Below are 22,044 nucleotides of genomic sequence, written 5' to 3'. Positions count from 1 at the left end.
AAAGGAGGAGTGCTTCTTTTCAGCACCCTCTGCAGCCTTCTAAACTGAACAGCGCTGGGCGCAACCACATCCACTGCTCCTCTGAACATGGGTAACTTTTCAATTATATTATCTTAATCATATTTTGAAACAGCCAGAGAATGAATTTATTCTCTTGGTTCAACAGGCTGGTTCTGCTGCTGTAAAACAAAATAAAACCCTCCTAAATCCGAACAGATTTTTTTTTTCCCCATTTGATTTAACATCTAATGCAAATTCTAATCTGATTTAATCTACTTTTTTTCTTCTAATCTGTCAGGGTTTAAATAAACAGAAGCAACTTATCTTCACGTGTTTCGTTACTGACATTACTCTTAATGCACTTAGCTCAGTGGCTGCACACATGAGCAAAGTGCATACTTTAAAGCTATGTGGCACGGGTACTAACGCAGACCTTCCTTCTAATGCTGCACACATCTAATAATTTGATGCTGGATAATATTTGGGGAGGCTGAAATCTAGCTGCCTGGCAGGGATCCAGATGTGTCTTTATTTTCAAAATGTGATATTTTTCTCATTAAAAGTAAATTGTGATGTAGCTCACGTGTCTCCAGCTACACTGAGACACCGCAAGAATAAAAGAATTCCAGTAGAATTTAACCTCATATTGGTACCCTACAGTTATAAATAGGCTATTTATAACAATTATAAATAGATTCTTTATAACAGTATTTATAACTGATTTGCATTTCCGGGAACTTTTAATATTAAGAAAATACAACATGCTGGCAGGGTGGCACAACCCAGTTACGTTTGATGAGAAGAGCATCACAAGTAAGGAGGCAGGCAGCCACCTGCTTTGCGTGATGCTGCCCAGCTAGCTCCACCCCAACTGGAAGGCTGCATGGCTTCTCTCTGTCACAAATAGATGGCTCTTCTTCATCTGCTTGCAATTAAAAGCCCAGACCCAGTTGTTACTTTCCAGGTAACACACGCTCGCACTCAGTTGAAGGTTCAGCAGACCTTACTCTCCAGCCACCAGCATTTCCCTGCTCAGCCTCTCCTCCTGCAGCGCCTTCTGCTCAGACGATTGAGCACTATTCCCTGCCCCGGGCTCAGGGAGTCTCAGTTCCATTCTTATTCACCATGGTTTTTTTTTCTGCTGACTGACTCCTCTGAGCAGCTGCTCAACGCTGCTGTGCTGTATGTCAAAGCAACACATACTCATCTTCCCCTCTGTCTCTTTCCAGCAAGCAGAAAAACCCGATGGTTTCTTGGTCAGATATCGTTTGCATTTCAACCAGGCTTCTGAGCCATCACATTTTTGCCAGTCTGATTAATTTATCATCTGACATTTTTTCTAATCAGATTTTTCTCTCTATTTTTAAACAGGATTCAGGCCATTTCCCCTCCCTGAGCCCATGTTTACTTGAAGCTAATGACATGCCTTTCAGGCTTATCAGGTTAAAGCAATGAACAAATAAGACTTCTTCCTTCAGCTGCAGGGCCATAGCAAAAAATGAATCCGTAATTTAATACAAAATAATAAAGATCATTATTTTAATTACATTTTGAGATTTTGCTGATGTCCCATTTCCCATCTTACAATCTGTGATAGGTATGCATCTACTTTAGCAAAGACATGCATTTCTGCTGAGCATAACTTAACAGTGCAGGAGTGGATATCGAGGTTGATGGAGTTTTCCACATTGTTTCATACCAGTTCTAAAGGACTCTCACACCTGACAGTCCCTTCTATCCCACAAGCAAAGTACACCTCTGCAGTGGCAAGAATGGCAAGCAGTACTGCAGAAAATATTCATTGAAATGCAGGTATGCTCTCCCTGTGGTGTTCCAGCATCTGCTACCTGCTTGCAACGCAGGTGCTTGCAGCACAGCGCTTCTTACTCATTCACTTATTTACAGCAGCAGATTTGTGTTCCAATAACGTGTGAGGGAAATTCTGCCTGAGACTTTTGTGGACGCCCAGTGATATGAGGAAGCTGCAGCTACCCACTCACAGGGAAGAGTGGGAGCAAGAATAACATTAAAGAGAAATTGAAAAGAGAAATGAGATTGTTCAATTTTTAGAAAAAAGTCATCTTCTGCAAAATATACTCATTACAGGATTTCAATTATCTCTTATATTTGATAATAGTAGCAGAACGATAGCTCACACTGAAAGCATTTAATTTCGTTTTATTAAAGGACCAACTTTTCTCTCTGTAAATAGAAGTGATCAACAGAGTGGAGAAAAATCTCAAGGCAGCACAACTTATCCTTCTGGTTGCTTTTTCCTTTACAGCTCATTTTGTAAATTTGACCACAAATGTCATTTTCGGTCTGCAAAGCATGGACAGCATTTAATTAACCCATACAGATGCTTAAACATTTTTGTGGCTTCTATCTGCTTCTCCGGATGAAAAATTCATAAGGAGCTGCCTTTCATTTTCCTATTTGGTGCAGTTACTACAATTAAAATTACATGGAATGTCTCCAGTGATTTATATTGCAGAAAGAATAAATACAATGAAAACTGCAGGATATAAACAGCTTGGCCACTAAGAAAAACACATTATGTATTTCTTAACCTTTCCAATATGTCGCAACCTTTTGCAAGCAAAAAAAGCTTACCTTAGCCACATGAAATCGCATACAGATACACCTCCTTTTAAATAATCTCCTACCATGGACTACAGACAAGAACGGACTCACCAGATAGGCTAGAAGGGACTTAGAAACTATTTTATTTTATGCTAGCAATACATGAAAGCAGTTTATTTTTCTATTTCTTCAAAGAAGAAACTTGCACCATAAAAGGTTGTGCCTTTTTGGTATTAGCAATCAGCGAGTTTAAAACTTAGCAGCCCCTGACTACAAACCAACTGCGAATGTATCTTTGACAGCGTGTCTTATAAATAGCATCAAAAGGTACTTTCAAATATATTTCATAACTGAGCCATAAAAAAAAAACCTTTAGCTTTCAAACTTTCTTGCTTGAGCAAGCTGATGCTATTTTAACTTATTTAAATAAAAACACAGTAGTAAGATTACATCAGTCCAATTAAAGTTCACTGCATGTGGTGGTTCTACTGTACAGTTCACTTACTGTTATATTAACTTGAACCCCCTGGGAAAACAGAGTTGAAAGGCAAATCTGACAGCAGTATTCTGAGCTGATGAATTTCTGAATTAGCTTAGAAAATGAAGAAGTACAGGCACAGAAACAAGCTACCCAGGGCAGTGGTCACGGCCCCAGGTCTGCTGGAGTTCAAGAAGCTTTTGGACAATGCTGCTAGACATCACGTTTGCATTTTTGGTGGTCCTGTGTGGAGCCAGGAATTGGATTCAGTGATCCCTGTGGGTCCCTTCCCTTGAGACATTCTATGGTTCTGTTCTAAGTATCTATACAAATAGGGAAAATCAAGATTGAAAACATGCAGACAAGTATTTTCAAAGTCATCTGTAATCTGTATGTGGTAAAATGGTTCTAGGTAAGGGGCCAGACTGTTCGCTGCACTTCTTTAAGGCAATGCACAGAAGGCAGAGGACCAAGGGGGATGGAACAGTTTGAAAGAACAGAGAGGGTATGACACTTCATCCTGTATTTGTAACTCCCAGATTCTGGGCTGCCTCAAGGCAAAATGCTCATCAAGATCTGCTGTAGTGTATGGCAGCTTCTTCACTGCTGTCCACAAGCTGCTCTCCAGCCCAGGGCTGAGACAGCATACTACTCTAAACATATCTCTCCCTAGTAAGAGGTAATAAGAGTGCATGCAAACTAGTCCTACATGCAGCCAACTTAATCCTTACTTTAGCCTCTGTATACACCTGGAACTACTATGTCAGGATTAGTTGTCTTCTACTGTAGATTACAGTGCGTGACTGCCTTAAATAAAGTGATTCACAAAGGAGGTTGGTTCAAACCGAATATAGGATGGTGGAAACATTTATCTGAGATGAGGAGACACTACTGACTGACTGTGAATTGCAGTGATAATGCATGTTTAGCTATCCTCCCATCTGAAGTTCACACGTAGAAAGCATTTCTCAGCTCTGCAGTACATTATATATATTATCCAGTATTTCTGTTTTTTATGAACACAACCTTTGTTGATTGCAAGGTAGAAATATCTCCTTAAGGAAGAGTACAAAACTGTTCGAAAAACCAGTTTTGCTTTGACACATGACTTAAATAAAGACATTTCATGTCATAGGAATGTGACCTACCTTTTTAGTCTGATTCACATTTACCAAACTGCAACTTCAAAATGCCTTTGCCATGAAGCTGAAGGATCTGGTTGTATTCCTTGGGCATTGCATGGAAACCTGGTTTGGGCAGCTGGTTGTCGTAATAGTGGTGGCTGATTGGCATCTTCTCTGTGGATTTTGAGAAAGGCCAGAAGCCGTAAAGCTTCACATTCTCACACAGCTCAACAGCAGCACTAGTGATCATAAAACCAGATGATAACCGGTAGGCTTTTACACCCTTAGTTCTCCAAAACTGGGCAAGATTTTTCAGATAGGTGGGGTGAAAAAATATTGCCCTTTGGGTTGCTTTGAACTCCTGCAAAGTGTGATAGACTTTAAAAGAAGTAGCCGTGTTGCTTCTGAAGGAAAATGCCGGCAATAAAAGGAAAGCATCTCCATAGACTGCAACGTTCTCCACAAATTCTGTCTTCTTTTCATTTAGTTTGTTGTATCTGCCAAGTACAATATTTTAGGAAAAGAGTGAATGGAATACACTATAAAGTAAATATATTACAGACCAAGACTGCATAACTGTACTTGCATGTAGGAGTTGTAAACTCTTCTGTACCAGTTCAACCTGTCCACATTGTGAATTTATACTGATCTGTTGTATCTCGTCACATGTGCTGTAAGGAAAAATCTGGCTCCCTTGTATAATAAGAACACATGACACATGATTGATTTGGCAACATAGGAGTTACTGGGGAAGAAAAATTCACAGTTAATGAGACTAGGACCAGTTTACAGGAGTGGTTGATTCAAAAAATTTTGAAGGAGAATTCAAAAAACAAAAATTATACATCCTCTGCTTAAGAATACTTCCCTAATGGTATGTACTGCATCTATCTGTGAAAAGTATTTCTTCCATCAGCATGTATACAATAACGCCTCTTCAAACGCTGGGTGTCTGCCTTGTGTGGAAATACTGTTATGCACATGAGCAGTCTTGAAGCATTAAAGATGAGTGGGTGCTCAATTTTTTGCAGGGTTTTAGTTGCTTTTGACGTGCTTTTAAAACAGCTGAAATATAGGCGTGTCTATCTCTTTTGACAACAAAGGGAACAATGGTGCCCTAATTTCACAGGTGAAGAAGATTTATACTCAGTTGGTTTGGCTCCCCAACAGTCAGCAAAGAGACATTTTTCTCATCATCAAATAATGCAGTGCTCCCAAATACTGAACTTTACAGAGCGATACAAGACACAAGGGTGCCTCTCAGTTAATTTACCTTATATCTTAGTTGTCTGAATCATCTGAACATATGGCACTTGCAATTCCTTTGGGTTTCAAAACACTGAGTCCTCTTCTTTTGGCAGCTGCCCATGTGAGCAGTGCACTTTCACCTTTTATTGGCTAACAGAGACCACTGTTCACAAATGGCTCTATTTCCAGAAAATGGAAAAAGTATTTTCATTTCTCTTTGCAACTTGAGCACGTTCAAACTCTCTTCTCATGCAGAACTTCAACATAGAGGACAGCAGCTACTGCTATTTACACTCAAAACTCTCACTGTAGTTAACAACTGCCTCTTGCACAGTTGAGCTCATGCAAAGAGAAAGAGAACCAGAGTCAGTCTGAAGGGATATAAACTTACAGTTTCTGCTTCTTGGAAAAATCCCATTACCAGCAGACTTTGAAACACAATGAATGAGAGACTCTCAGCCCATCCTGCTCAGCCTAGTCCCCTGTGCATCCAAGAGCCATGTAGTGAAAGCAAGCAAGAGTCCTGAGCTTATTTCTAAGGGTGAACTTCTGGCCTCTCCTCCCAGAATTATCTTTGTTTCTACTCAGTGTAATATGTATAAAAAGCCTCCAGGTCAGAATTGAGATATCTGTACTTCCTTCTTAGCTAGAAGCCACAAATTTCTTTCCCTTCAAGTGTTCCTGCTATAAGATGTGGTGTAGCCCAGCTTCATTAGGACACACAAGAACTGTGCTTGTTTCCTTCAAGAGAGTCTGATAAATTTTTGGCTTGCCAGGGCCACACTGTGTGAAGAGGAATTGTCTCTGGCTGATGTTTTGGTTGTTGCTGAGTGAGTAGTGCGCATCCAAGGCCAGGCCTGGTTGCTCTGCATGGAAGAGACGCTGCCATGATGGCACAGCAGGGCATGGGGCCTGCCGCTGGATGGGCTGGGATGGACTGCATGCAGTCTGGGGGGCCAAGGGCTGGACAGGCCTGGAGTTCAAGAGGTAACATCAAACTAACTCAGTACTGAAACACAGAATTAGAAATCAAAGTGAATTAAGTAAGAGATGAGAAAACAAAGTTAGCTCTGCCAACTGTGTGGTGCTTCCTTGTCCTTTCCTCCTTCAAAAGCTTTAGAAGTCTTCTCTGAATATTTAAATAATCATTTTCTTTTTTCAAATCCTAAAGGTTTCCCATAATCTGATGTCATCCTCACACAGGATTTCTTCAGTAAGTCCTGTTGACTTCAAGGTGGCTTCATTTGGCTAAAAAAAAATGAGTGTACCTGTGGCAAGGGACTGTGATCAAGGTCAGAGAAATCACACACTCGGTCAGCAGTCACAAGCGGAGTCACTGGACCAACTTTTCTATCTCTGATTTCTGTGCACCTCCATTAACATCAATGAGCCAAAACTATTTTACGGCAAGCTATAATTCATCTTCACCTAAGTTAAAAAGGGCTGGGTAGCCATCAAAGCAGTTAACACTTATTGCAAAAGTTTAGTTTATATCCTGAAACAATGGCAAATGCCTATTAGTCATTTCTATGCTTACTGTACCTTTCCTTCTGTCTGCTAACGATGGAAAAAAAAATCAAAACAAGCTTTGCCTGATGTCTATTTGACAAATACTGATACAACAGACAATGATAAACAGTAAGATCAGTAAGCAGTAAATAACATGCCACGGCAGTCCTTTTCATAGATAAGCTGCAGCTCCAGACTGCTGAAGATGTCTGAAGATGTTGGATTAGTCAGGCTGGTGTTATTAGATTTTCTTTTCATCAAGGAAGTAAAAAAACTACTGAGAAGAAAAGAGTGACCAGTGTTGAATGAAAAAACAGACTGCAGATGTTGGGCATCCATTTAGGAAATATCCTTCATCAGAAAAGCTCCTTAGCATATTAACTAGAAACATGTGTTTACAGTCTTACTGATAGAGCTGGACACATATTTCCAAGCTTTCCTGATTTATTATTGTAATTCCTTTCTTACGTTATGGGGTCATAAAGGTCATGGAAGGAAAGGAAGCATCTTGGGCTTGCAATCATCAGTTTTACTCGGTCATAAAGTTTAGACTGGTGCCAACCAAGTAACTTGCTAATCTGGGTACTGCTGACTCCTTTCTGCTAAAAAAAGGCCAAGCATAATAGATTTCCATTTAGAATGGTACATATTTTACATGGGAACTAAAGCTCATTAATGAAGCAATCAGTATGCACTGCTCTCTGTGTTGTTATCTCAATGGATTTTTAACGAAGTCTAAATCACGTCAAGCAATTATATAATATTGCACAGAAACAGCATTTCAGTATTACTTACTTCTGAGCTATGATACTTGGATTAACCGTCACAAGGTTTGTTTTATTGCCGACATCTTTGCTAATGCTTCCCATTGTTGGAGGGAGGTTACACCTGAAATTGAGAAACATTTATGTAAGCAGATGCTTCATAGTATTTATTTGCAAATTCCTCTGTTGTGCAATGGCACTTTCATGCAGCTCCCAGGAACCCCTAACTACTTTGCAAATATTAAATAAGGCTTACGGCACTAGCACTTTTGTTAAAAAAAAAATAATAATAATCTACTGTACAGATGGTTAAAATAGGGCACAGAGAGCTCATTTTCATAAATCATATCACAAATCAGAAGCACAGTTAAAATCCTGTAAGGAGATGGTCTATGAATGCCCTATGTTAGCTGCCTGAAAATACTGCACCTCTTGCCTAAACTATGCATTTAATCTGCAAAGTTTTCTATTATTTTCTATCTAAAAAGACTGATTGATACCAATCCCTCAGTTGGCACAGCAATGCTGATGGCTGTTTCATGAGATAATAGCAGAACTTGCCCAGCTGCAGAAAGAATGGTTTTGGTCATAAGGTAAAGGAGATATTCTTTTGAAGTCACACATTTAGGTTTAGCATGTTAGTATACAGAATTCTCACTTGTATTAAGATCAGTTATCTAATTGAAAAGATTTTTTTTTAATTGTTTGAAAAGCCTATATATTACTCAAAGACAGGAAAGGAAACAGAGTCAACGAGACCATGTGATCGGTTGTTGTTGAGAGAAGTATTTTGGTTAGTGTTTCCTTGCAGAAACAACAATCTCTCACTTGCACTGAAAGAGTGGGCCAAATTTTGCTCCAAATTTGCCTGTTTTTCTCCACATTCTACACAGGGAGCTGAAGAAACAGGATGAGGCTCTGAACAACCTGATCTAACCAGAGATGTGATAGAAAGGCTTGGGTTGGAAGGGAAGTAAATGTCACCCAGTTCCAACCCTCTACTGTAGACAGAATTGCCATCCACCAGATGAGGCTGTCCAGGGCCTCATCCATGCTGGCCTTGAGTGGCTCCAGGGATGGGGCATCCACAACTCTAGGCAGCTGTGCCAGTGCCTCAGCACCTCCGAGTAAAAAATTTCCACATAATATCTAACCTATATGTCTCCTCTTTTAGTTTAAGGTCATTTCCCCTTGTCCTCTCACTATCAGACCATGTAAAAAAGGAGGTCTCTCTCCTACTTTTAAGCTCCCCTCAATTTCTGGAAGACCACAATGAGGTCTCCCCAGAGCCTTCTCCAAACTAAACAAGCCCAGTTCCCTCAACCTTTCTTTATAGGAGAGGCGCTCCAGCCCTCTGATCATCTTCATAGCCTTCTCTAGACCCACTCCAACAGCTCCACGTCTTTCTTGTGTTAGGGACTCCAGGCCTGGAGGCAGTACTCCAGATGGGACCCAACAAAGGACAGAGTATAGGAGGGCAATCCCCTCCCTCTTCCTCTCCCTCAACTGGTCACCCCTCTTATGATGCAGCCCAGGATACAGTTGGCCTTCCAGGCTGCCAGCACACACTGCTGGCTCGTACCAAGCTTTTCATCCACCAGAACCCCCAAGTCTTTCTCTGCAGGGCTGCTCTCAGTGAGTTCTCTCAGTCTGCATGCATTTCTGGGATTACCTTGGCCCAACACCCTGCACTTGGCCCTGTTGAACCTCATTAGGTTCTCACTCTGGGCCCATCTTGCAAGCATTTCCAGGTTCCTCTGGATGGCATCCCTTCCTTCTGTTGTGTCAACTGCATCACCCAGCTTGGTGTGATCAGCAAACTTACTGAGAATGCACTTGATTCCACTGGGCGTTGATCATACCTGTTCGTTGCAGAGCAGTTGGACTAGATGATGTTTAAAGTTCCCTTTCCTTAAGAGTGTTGATTGAAAAGAAATATCACTTTCTCAGATAATCATGTTTCACACTACTGGCAAGGTATCCTTCTAATTTTGGATTACACATGTACCCATAAAATCCCTTCTTTACTAAGGAAACAGAGTTCTTAAGTCTATAAAGCTGGAGGAGTACCCTTTGAGAGGTGGATCTCTCCTCATTGATACAATCTGGCATTGGCATGCTTCCACACCTGCCAAGCTTGTAGAAATGTCCAACAGCCTTCAGACAGATGAAGCAGCTCTTACCGAAACACAAAGTCAGAACGATCGATTTCAGCTCCACAGCTGGAATTTTTCAGAATGCCTCCATTTCCAACCACTGCACAGTTCTTGAAGGGATAAACTGAAAGAGGAGAGGACTGCAAACAAATAAAAAGACACGGTGCATGCTTAACAAATTTTTTGATTGTCTCTTTGTGCCTTCAGTCATCTGTCCTTGCAGCTTTAATCTCGTAAATCCCAGTGAAAGCATTCACCATTTAGCAGAAAGCATTGCTAGGCTCAGACGGCCAAAAACCAAAAATAGTCACCAACAGACTGAAAACTGCTACTTCTGTCCTCTGTATTTTGATGGTATAGTATCAGTGGGATGAATATAATTTACATTTGGGTAATGAAAAAAACTAGCACTGGATTGAATCTTTGCAAAACTAAGGAACTAGCTCCTACAGAAGACAGCTTAAATTCTCCCATTTTCCTTTTCACTTCAACAGACTGGGAATTGTCACATTGTCATCGTCCATGTCAGCTAATAGAAGGTAACCTTGCAAATGCTTATTACTTTGTCATCACTCAATTATATTTGAGGTAAAATGACGAATTTAGTGGAACCTGAAGGTGCTGCAATGGATAAGCATGTGCTCTGGCTTAACTCACAGTGAATTTGACTGCTAGGTGAAGCAGTTACTGTTTCTGGCTATTCATCCTCTCTGTTTCTCTTCTTGTTATAGGTTGCTGTTTTGCCCTGGGGAAGCTGAACGGGACCTTACTGAATCCACTTGTGAATGAGCACAGATCACAACTTAGCAAATTAATATAAATTGTTGATTATTTCAGTTGATATTAATTTAGTTGGTTATTATCTCAGAGTCTCAGAAACTTCTCATACGTCTCATTCACTCCCTCCTGCTACGGGAGCACAGACATTCAACAGAGAAGACCATCAGCAGGGCTACTTCAAATGCAGAAACTGAATCTACATGTAAAAGTGAGTCAAAACTTGGTTACATGAAGCATGATCCCTCCTCATATTCTCATCAATTAGCTCAAAAAAAAAAAAAAAAAAAAAAGCATACAGGGGAACCGTTATCAACAAGGTAAAAAGAGCAGGGAAAATGGCAGATGTCATGTTGCCTGGCAACGTATCATTAACCATGTTGAAGTATCCTGTTTAATTCTGAAAAGACAGTAGGGGAACACACAGGACAGAGAACTGTGGCTAGCCTACCAAACATACGTTAAGAAATCCTACACTTTTTCTTTCATTTGGAACCACTGTCACCTCTTCCATTTCTTTAGTGATTCACAGCAGCATAAGAAAGCACTAGGCTCATCACACAAATCAGAATTGGATAGGACATCCTGTCTTTGAACTCCCAGAATAGTTTCTCCATGCTGAGACATGGGGAGGAAGAGAGATTTTCTCCATATTGTTGAAGTAGAGTTGCCACTTCATCCACTGTTTTTTTCATTATCATTCCAGAACATTCCTGTAATTGTGCTGGCATACAATGATGCTGCACTCCATACAAATTTTTGTCACAGACTGCCAGCACCTGACATCATCTGGATCTTGGGATAACTGATCATTGTCTAGGTCAACGTTATACATCATGTCTAGCACAGCTAATTCCCTCAGGTACTAGATACATTTCTTCACGGTGGTCCATTTGCCTGGGAATGTCTTCGTTAGAGTGAAGGTTTGAGTCCCTTATCCAATTGCTTTGTTAATGACTCCTTCCCTGGAAAGGGATCCCAGCTGTCTGGCTTTTATTCCTGCTAAGACCAGGTTACTGGTCTCATTATTCCAGCATTGGAGCAGCCAGGTGACAATATGATCTCCTGGATGACGGCTGAGGTCTTTTCACATGTCTCGCAGTTCACCCACAGTTAGGGGTCAGACTGTTTTTGTCCCCTTTATGAATGCTGATTCTTTCTCCTCCTGTCCTTATGATAGCTCTGCTTCATTTTCTTCCATCCTTGTTTTAGTAGGGGTTTCTTTCCTTACTAAATGAGTTGACTTTTGCAGCCATTTATTTGCCCTTTATATAGGGGCAATTGATAGTGGTACAGGCTGGTTCTCTAGTTGAACTACAAGGCCTGTCACAGGGGACGAAGCAATAGCTGGGCCTATTGCACTGTCATCAAATCCAGACACCTCTTTCCATTTAGGGTGCTGTAAAGTATTGAACAGGTCTCAGTAAAAATGGACCAGGTCCCAGCACACTGCAGTGATTTTTGGCTCTCCAGGATTGCCAAGGCAACAGCATACCTCTTCCAAATTTTTCAGGATTCTGCAGTTGTTCAGAGATAAAATTCCAAAACACTGGGGGTGCCCACTGCTTTAGGTACCCACCCATATCAACCCCCACTCTCTGCCACTCATAACTATCCAGCCTTGGGGCAGACCTCTGGAGGATGTTCATAAATAGTTGTTTAACCTTAAACAAAAGCTGAAACACATTAAGTAGGGATAGCATTAGGAGCATACTGATTTGAACATTACCACTTGTCTCCACCATAGCCTGGCTCCCTGAGGAGACCCAGTAAAAAGTGAAATTATTAATAGCTTCCAAGATATAGTTTCCAAAGTATGAAGATTACTGAAATATCAAATACAGATATCAGATTAATTTTGCAACCAGTGTTACAGAAAAATGATAACCTTAGTCCAGCCCCCAGAGATGGCAAACAGTGCAACAGGGATCATATATAGAAAGTAATATGGTTCCACGAAAAAACTCTGACAGATCTTCAAAAATAATAAAAAAATAGCATTGTGACCAGCAACTATTAAATTACCGTAACGCTTGTTACAATTTTGTTTTAACAAGCTCTCATCAGATCTGTTGTCATTTCAACCCTTCAAGCTTCACATTGATTGCCAAAAGGACTGTTGAAATTTAATCCAGCAAGTAGCTCAACACCACATATTCATTTGTTCATTCCTCCCCAGGTAGAATAAGGAGAGGACTAGAAACAAAAGAGAACTCGGGGGTTGAGATAAAAACTATTCAGAAAAACAGAAAAAGAAAACAAAAACAAAAATACAACAATAACTAAATATACGCAATTACCCACCAACTGATGCTCCACTACCAACACAAGGTCTCACCATTTGCCAATAAACACGAAGCCAATCCACAAGCAGCAAACACCCCCAAAGCCAGCTCTGCACCCATGCTATGGAATAACCCCAGGCCTAATTCTGGCCATCTCTTCTGGCTCTGTCCCATCCCCCTCTGCTGCACCATAAAGGCAGTGGCTCTTCCTCACTGAGTGGCTCAGTTCAGCCCCCTTACCACTCAGAAACAACCAAAGCAACAGTGCAATATTAACAATCTCAGCTGAAACCAGGACACCTTTGTCTGGTTTCTAGATCTTAAATCTCTGCTAAAAGATCTGAGCTATAAAATCTAATTCCTTTGCTCAGTCTGTGTTTCTGGCTGCAAAGGCTTCATCTCACCATCAGATTTATCCCCCAAACAGCCTCCACAAGTGACAAGCCTTAGCCTTCAGGAGAAACAGCATGGGAATACCAGGAATATGAAATATAGCTCAAAACTGAAATGTATTTTAAAATGAGAATGAAAAAAAAGCAACCTTCCTCAATTCTTCAGCCCTGAATTCAGCTGACTGCCACGACAGGCAGCAGCTTGGGTTCTGCAGTAACCCTACCTACAATCAGATCTATGAGGTGCTGTTCATGCCTATACCACTGGCAAAGGAAGGCTAAAAAAGAAGTCACACAAAGTGAATGAGGAAAAGCATACAGGGTGAAGGGGCTCTTCCAGAGAAATAAAGCAGCTCTATTACTATTCCAAAGTATATACGATACTGTAATTACAATAACAGGCAAGGATACAGTTCTTACCACAGGCAGCATTCTAAAAATGTCTTCTGTAATGAGGATGGTCTTTTTACTGTCCACTTCATAACTCATGTTACTTCCCAGTGGGGTGTTGTTTTGAGAAGCAATAAAATTGTGAACTGCATTACAGCAGGAAGCTAACTCTGACCTGAAAAAACAAACAAACAAACAAACAAACCAAACCTGCTCAAAGACAGGCAAATAAATGGAAATGAGGTGGTAGAGAGCTAAATGAATGAAAACCATTTCTATCTAAGCACCAGAAGTCTGTATGAGCCCTCTATAGGAATGTCATTTCCCTTCACTTGCTTTGTAAAGCAAGCCCAATTTCACAGCAAATATTCAGAAACTAATCAATTCAAGAGAACCTTCTCTTGAATGGCAATTATTTAAGGCTGTAATTCCTGTAAGTTAAGTGTATTTCACAACATGGTTTTTGACATCATTTGAATAAAGGACAAAATATTTCAAGCAACAAATGTCTGTAGATTGCTAACAACCAGAGAAAATCTTTATTTTCCCGACAGTTGTTCAGGTGTTGTCTGCCTTGGGTATTTGCAGTCATCAGTTCATATGAGCTGTTGTACTGAAGACAAAAAAAGATTGTGAAATTTCATAGTGAGGAGATTTTCATGACAGTTCAAAGAACCTACAAAATACCTGCAATATACCAGCAAAATTTAAAGGGTTCAGTCACAAACAGTGAGGGGATATTTTATCTGTGCTTACTTATGCAATCCTTTATAATGGGCAAGCAATCACCTTACAGTACTGCACCGGGAGCTGTAGAACAGTGGTTTCTCCAGGTTTTTGACAATCCAAGTCAACAGCATCAAAGTGCAACAGGGCATATTAAGAGTTACTGCAGCCTTTTAGAAAAGAGTGATTAAATATATCTGAAACAGGATGTGGTGAAGGGATATGCCACACTGACGAGCCCTTGAACTCTTCATAAATGAAGTATGTCATATATGTCTAAGACAATGAAATGCAAGGTTGTATCTGAAACCAGGGCTGAATATGCAAAAAGTGTAATACATTTTTCAAACAAAACATTTGGAAAGAGTCAACCATAAAAATATAACAAAATCTAATGCAGAATTAGTTTTCCCTTACAGGAATTCTTCAATCTTTAGGAGAGTATGACATCTGCAAAGCAATTAACAGATTCATCCATTTCTCCACAGTGTCACCAATTCCCATGTCTTGACCAAGCCTTTTTCTTTTCTGAAATGGGAATAAGTCTCTGATTTTACCTACGGTCTATTAAACATGAAGCAAATGTATTCTTAAATCACACAATAATCTTGGAGTTCTATGTTTTTTCATGTACACTGGAATGGAAGATTTCAGAGAGTACAGCGGAGTTATTGATCTGTTTAGTGTTAGGAAAGCTATTGATTATGTGGTGGTGTGAGCTTATGTAAGCATAAAATGACCTTGCAGGGTATTTCATTTGTTTTGACTATGTTTTGTAGCAGTACACAGATGTGTTAAGCAATACTGTTACATACCTTTGTGTAACATACTAAAAATTGTTCCTTTCAAGTAAGAGGAGGATCTCATAACCTCCAAGAATGTTTCACACCTTTCTCAGAAGAAATAATAAAGCAGGAAAATGGTAATAGAGTTTGAGTGAAATAAAAAGCAGGAGGGTTAATTACAGGACTGGGAAAATGGGTTGATTTCGACTATTTCTTTCAAGATCTAGGGTACTTTTAAGGTTGTTTTTTTTAAATAAAAACTTACAAATATATTGGTAGGACTGAAATGTTGTGCTGGCTAAATTGTGATGTAACATCTGGATTTTTAAAACCCATTTTATACCCAGGAGTTTCCCTTTCTCTTCATTTTCAGTAAGGAGAGAGGGCAGAGCCTACAGCTATCACAGTACGAGACTGCTCGTGAAGAACTGTTGTATCACTTTGCCAGGCTTCAAGCTATGCAAGATAGCCCAGAAACACAGTGCCCAGACGCTTCCTTGAAACACAGCATCTGCTCAGCCCTTCTCCATATCCACCCTCCCTTCCTGCCCAGCCATTTTGAGGGCTTTTTTAGCTATTTGCTAGCTTCCAGCAAAAACACGAGTTGCAGCTATTTGGAAGAACTGCAGATTATTTGCCACCATAGGAGTACAGCCCAAATTAGAATAAATCAAGCTTAGAAGTCTGTAAAGCAAAGGGATGTGGAGGTGTAAAAAACAATTACAGCTCGCACCCAATTGGGCTCTGTAATTTGTTGCACTAATGAAACATTTCTTTTAAGTGGAAAACCTTTGAAGAATACTAATATAATAATTCATATTCAAGTTACCTAGGGAACCTGAGACTCTATTGACTGCAGTTAGGAGAGCCTTTGCAGAGGAAGCCACCCAACACAGCTTTCTGTGTGGAGCTTTAAGAACAGCGCTTTCAGGCAGCTCTGAGATTTCACTATTGGTCTCCCTTTCTCATGCAAAGTCATTATCAGCCTTCTCCTTATTATTAATTGTTACGATTATTACAGAAACACTGAGAGTCTTCAGCCTCTAAAGAATTAGCAAAGATTTCAATCCACACAGAACAAGTGATTGTAAGAAACCAATGAAAGAAAGAGCCAAGGAGATGAAAGGAATCACAATGAGAAGTACTGGATATAGTACTTAAGTGAACAAATGGGTGGTTGTAAGTCCATTAAATAATTATTCATTTCTTCAACTGTTCAGCACAGTTTTCTTGTGCATGATATCACAAGTGTTAAATAATCATATCCCAACTTCCAAATAGGACAGCTATCTTCTCTGAGGTACAGACAGCCCAGTTGCACTCCAGAATACATTCAGATGTCCTTAAATGTTTTGTTGGAGTCTCTATCACTCACCTTAGAACTTCTGCTGCCTTCAAGTCTATAAAAATATACATGTATGTAAACATCCTATCCTGTGAAAAGCAATAGTTAGCCCCATCAGAACTCTGAAATCAGACACAAAACCCTATAATGCATTCAGTTTAGAGAACAAAGATCTCTCTGCTGTCACTGAACCAAATTTTCGGATTGTGAAGCTGAAGTATTCATGGCCAGGCATTATGCATCAATTGATAGGATATACCTATCTAATCAGGTGAGACACAAAGAGAACTACTAACCATTTAGAGAAGAAAATTCATTGACAATGGAGTTGCTTGGAGCTTTGAAAAAGATAACACAGTGGGGGAAAAATGGAGAGGGACACTGTATAAGTATTAAAAAATGCAAAACATTGTTCTAAGTCAGGCATGACCAACCCTTGGGCCATGGGCCGCATGCAGCCCATCACTCAGCAACGACCACACAATGGTGTGTGATTGCATTGGGCTGAAAGCAGGAGAAGGGGAGGGCACAGCGCAGCGCTAACTCAAGTTATGGCAAATCACTGTATGCATTTTGATACATCAGTCAAACAGTCCCAGGAACAGTGAAAAATATGCAGCTATGCTTTCTGTTTTGATAAAAGAATTTGAGATTAGGTTTCAAGATTGCAAAAAAAATCATACATTACATGTGACTTTTCAAATTGGATGTATAGAATTGGAGTCATATATTCAACTCAAACTTTTGATCACGTCCCTTTACCAGAATTTTATAAGCCCTCTCTTAACAGAGAAAGATATCCTTCATGTCACAGTCACGCCTTATTCATGTCATTGCTTTCTGGCAGTATGTATATTTGAAAACTATTTTCAAGGGTGAAGCACAGGAAGAGTAAAATTTTATCAAAAATCACTGACAAACACCTTGAGGACTCACTAAGAATGGCAATCACTGTCATCAAAACAGCCTGATGCATCAGTTTCACAAAAACAAGGTCAAATATCCCACTAGTTTTATGTTATTGGTGCTCTCCTTTTTTATGTTTTAATAAAAAAAAATAAAAGAATAAGTTTTGTTACTTATATACGTTAACTAAATTATATATTTTGTATGCAGCCCAAGCCAATTTCTCTTCGCTCAAAGTGGCTGAAGCAAGCCAAAAGGTTAACTACGCATTTTCTAAGTAGTAGGTGTTCAACAAACATCTGTACAAATGAATGCTTGTTTGCAAAAAGAATATCTTGTCACTCCTGTTATATAGTGTTTGCACATTATCCACGCCAGCAATGCTTACACAGTCATATCTATTTGTGGATCTCCAGTTGTACTCAGTCAAGAATTGAAAGACCACATAGAATAGATAACCAAACACAAAGTAAGAATGGCAATTATTTAAAGCCTGATGCTAAGGGTATTTCACACCATGGTTTTAATATCATTTGAATAAAGGACAAAGTGTTTCAAGCAACAAATGTCAGTAGATTACTATTTATGGAAGAAAATATTTTTTTTCCCAGTACCTTGTTCTAATTGTCACCACACTTGGGTATCTGTAATTAGGTAATTTAAATATTTCTCTATGTGTCAGTAGCATGTATATAAATGCTGAAGAATTTCCCTAAATCACTTAGTAGGATGCCATTTATACCAGTAAACTAGCAGCATTGCCACGTATATATAAATACACCACCTTCTCCAGCATCCATTGTTAGCTAGATAGGAGCTCCTAAACAGCAGCTGACAATTTTATGGGGCACTCCGAATCTTAACTGGATTGTGGGAACAATGAACCATGTGTTCCCATGGGCTTCTCTGAGGGAACCCAAATCTAGCAGTACTGATATCAGCATTACAGATACTGAATTAGCTGTAGGTGTGAGAGCCAACAGAGGCTGGACAAAATCCACCACAGAAGAGAGGTATTAAAGGTATTAAAGAGGAAACCATGGTTTGTACTTGCCTTATGATTCTTTTTGACTTTGAGAAATGCATGGGTAAACAGTACACAGTTGCCAAGAACCACTGAGTACTGCCGGATAGTAATGTAGTCCAGTGCACGTGAGTACATATTCTGGAGCAGCTTATTAGACAACATTTAAAAAGCGAGAAAGACAGCTCTCTGACAACAAAAGGAAAGAGTCTGCATAGCTGCATGGCAGAGCGGAGCTAGGCAGGGGAGGGTCAACCTAGAATCCCGCACTCTGCTTTTTGTACAATGCCATAGCACAAACACGGTGGCCTGTGCAAACTAGGGCTCTCAGCTACATCCTTTCTGCCAATACATAAAGGCAAGTATTTCTTTCCTGAATTGCACTTCTGTTTCATGTCCTGTTGTTGTTTTTTTTCGGTTTGTGTCGTTTTTTGTTTGTTTGTTTTGGCTCGGATCTGTTGGGAGTTTGGTTTACAAGGAGAAATGATGAGTACTCATTGGCAAACAACACTTTCTTCTAGGAACACCTGAGTTTCTGCACTGGATCACATATCCATTCACCCCACTACTCCTGTGATGGTAGCCAACAGCAAAAGCTGCAAAGGAAAACACAAGAAAGCTACTCTGAGAAATGCACTACCCCTGGAGAGCTTCTTCTGAACCTTATAAAACAGAGGTTAGCTTATGCCCTGAAGCACAAAACATTAAGTCCCTTATAAATATTCACATCTCTTCTTTAAAACTTCAGCATAATACCAAAATGTTCTGCAATTGACACCACGCCTGAGAAGCATGTAAGTGTTCACTCCATTTAACAGATGGGCAAACAGGGAAAGAAGTCAAGCAGCTTCTCTGCAGTCTAGTCAGCAGGCAGATTTCTGGTGGCATTGCAGGTGAATAATGTGACAGGCAGCTTCACACTCTCCTCCTGAAGGTGGCTAGCTGTATTACCCAGTTCCTGCTGCACGGCCCCTTTGAGATTAATTTCCTCTTCTGCAAAATGTGTGTGTTTATCTACCCACTTAATGAGATTTTTAGAATTGAGTAATATTTATATTATACAATTATTGTGCATTACCGATACTAGACAAAGTTAGAAAAAGGACAAGATGCACTGCCAAGGGATTATTAAATCATTAATTTCACTGCATTTCTAGAAGCTCTGTTCCCCATAGAGCTCTGTCAATGCATCATTTCTCAGCTAGAGAGTCCTTTTAAAGCTAGTTCAGGCTCTTGTGCTTAAGTCTGATAAACACATCTGGGAGTGCAGTAAGCATGGATTGTATACTGACTTAGTAAATTTTATACTGAATTTCCTTTGCTTTATTTTTTTTCTTCTTCTTCTTCTTCAAAAGCTTGTATTGACCAACTGCTAGGGAACTGGAAGCCTTGAAAGTCTCCAGTATGGTCTGGGAGTGAGGGCAATTGTAAAGTTTTAATATCCTGTTTCCAGAAAATGAGTCAGAAAGAACAAAAAAAACAAAGGACTTATGCAAAAGTACACATATTTTGAATGATAATCATCAGCAACAGCTGAAACATCTAAGTACCAGTCCTTGGTCATATCGACAGAACATCTGAATGATGCTGAAGCAGGTCAAACTTCATAGAGATTGTCTTCAGTACTCCAATACAGTATGAGTTATTATATATAAACTGGTTAGTGTTCTAGCAAATTTAGATGTAAAATAGCTTTGAAACCCTAACAGCAGAGCCTCTGAATGTCAAAGGAGTAACAGAGTTTGTCCAGCTTGTGCTGAACCATGAGTTGCAAAACATATTTTTCACTTGGCATTAGAGCTAAGTTAAAGCTAGCAAGCTCACCTTAGTGTAAATACAGTCCACATTTTCTAGATGGCTTAGTGCACCCCACACTTTGCTCTTACATACAGTTCCAGTCCGATTACTGGTAGTATAAGCCACCTTGGTCACTTACAACCTAAACTCCTTGCCAGAAGGCAAAAAGACAGCAAAAGAAATAGTAAGCATCTTGAACTAAAAGTCCAACAGTCTTATATGAGGGTTTAGACAGAAAGCACCATGTTCCATTCTCATAGGCCTGGGAGATGTAGAAGCTGTCCCAGCAGAAGGGAGATTGTGGAAGCAAAAAATGAGAAAGAAGCCAAGCTGGAAGAAGGAGTGGTCGCTCTGACAATGGCTCATGTATCCAGCATAGACAAAGTGACAAATTGCTCTCAAGTGGTGGCCGGTCCATTTAGAAGGAAGAGAAGTTAAAAAAGAATCAACAGGAAAACAAAAATCCTAACTTTAGCAGACAAAAGTCATTTCACCTCTTGTCAACTCTTTACAAAACACCTGCCTATTCTGACACAGAACAGACTGCTTCAACAGCTCCTCATCGTGCTCCAATATCTCTGTGCTCAGCTGAAGCCTGCCTAACTGAAAGTTCCATAAATCCTAACTCTGTGTAATATACCACTGATATGCAGCAAAGACAGCAAATTATGTTGCGTGAAAAGCTTTACTTGAGCCCCTCCCTGCCAACACACTACTTCTTCCACTAGTGTCACAAGCTGAGCATGTAGGTTTTGTTTCCAATGCTAGTCAGTTTCAAAGACTTGGAAGGTAGGAGAGTTTACTCATTTTTAATGATCTTGACAGAATCTTAACTCTAATCCATGTGATAATATAATTCAAGAGAGTATTTCCCCTGGAGAAAATAGAGTTGGCACAGGGAAGCTGTTCTCTTAACACAGCATGATGCATTTCCAAATGAGTGGGGAAGCTTTTCAGATCACTGTCCCTACTGAGCACATACTTTTGTGACACCCTGAACAAGGACAGATTTAGTCATGTGCTTACATGCACGAGGACCATGACATACACAGCCAAACTAATGAGCGCCTAGGGCACTTCTGCAGTAGAAGCAATAGTCTTGGGGTGAGAAACACACTGCTTCATTACACAGACTTTTACCAGAGTGCCAGTTCAGATGGATAACATCACATTCATTTCCTTTAATACCACAGGATTTGAGTCAGCGATATTTTTAATCCATTCTAGATAAGTCAGTTAACTATTCATTATAGTGGAGATAGGTGAAATTCCTTTATGTTTGTAGATCTTTTATCTTACTCCATTTGCACAGCCCAATTCAAATAAACAAGAAGAGCCCTAGCATCAAAAGAATAATAGAAATTTATAACCACAAATGCAGTCTGAAAGCAATACCAAATTATCTTTTGAAAATGGAAGATCTAAATATATTGCTTGTTATACTAATCCAGGGTAAACAGGTTTCCGAATGAGACAATTAAAATTACCTGAATTTTGCTGATTCTTCCGGTCTCCTTACCCAGGTGCAGTTCTGCAGTTTTTTGACTATGTGAAGATAATAATCTTCTGGATACCTAAAACAGGCAACGACATCAAACACTAGAATATATATGTGTGTATATTTAGAAACAGTCTCTAAAACATTCAAATGAGGCATGTATAAATAATAATGTGCACGGTGCATATATAACAGTTTGCTTTTAGAACTCCATGACCTATTTTATTTCTGTAATTTGTAACAGTACTGTCCCTGTT

General features: G+C 39.8%; 1 protein-coding gene across 7 annotated transcripts in view; it reads right to left on the bottom strand.

Annotated features, from left to right (window-relative positions):
- Positions 1-22,044, bottom strand: part of ST8SIA6 (ST8 alpha-N-acetyl-neuraminide alpha-2,8-sialyltransferase 6) — a 63,553-nt gene that overhangs the window by 8,083 nt on the left and 33,426 nt on the right. For all 7 annotated transcript variants that reach the window (XM_046919589.1, XM_046919590.1, NM_001396567.1 and 4 more), the window contains 5 exons: positions 21,777-21,863; positions 13,737-13,881; positions 9,890-10,002; positions 7,738-7,830; positions 4,210-4,682 (listed from right to left, as the gene is read on the bottom strand). In XM_046919589.1, coding sequence (XP_046775545.1) covers positions 4,214-4,682; positions 7,738-7,830; positions 9,890-10,002; positions 13,737-13,881; positions 21,777-21,863 — 907 coding nt within the window. In that variant the 3' untranslated portion in view covers positions 4,210-4,213. The remainder of the gene's footprint in view (positions 1-4,209; positions 4,683-7,737; positions 7,831-9,889; positions 10,003-13,736; positions 13,882-21,776; positions 21,864-22,044) is intronic.

The sequence above is a fragment of the Gallus gallus genome, chromosome 2 (genome assembly GCF_016699485.2).
Source record: "Gallus gallus isolate bGalGal1 chromosome 2, bGalGal1.mat.broiler.GRCg7b, whole genome shotgun sequence".
NCBI classification, from domain to species: Eukaryota; Metazoa; Chordata; class Aves; order Galliformes; family Phasianidae; genus Gallus; species Gallus gallus.
Note: the sequence above shows the minus strand (reverse complement) of the source record. Positions and strands in the feature narration are given on the sequence as shown.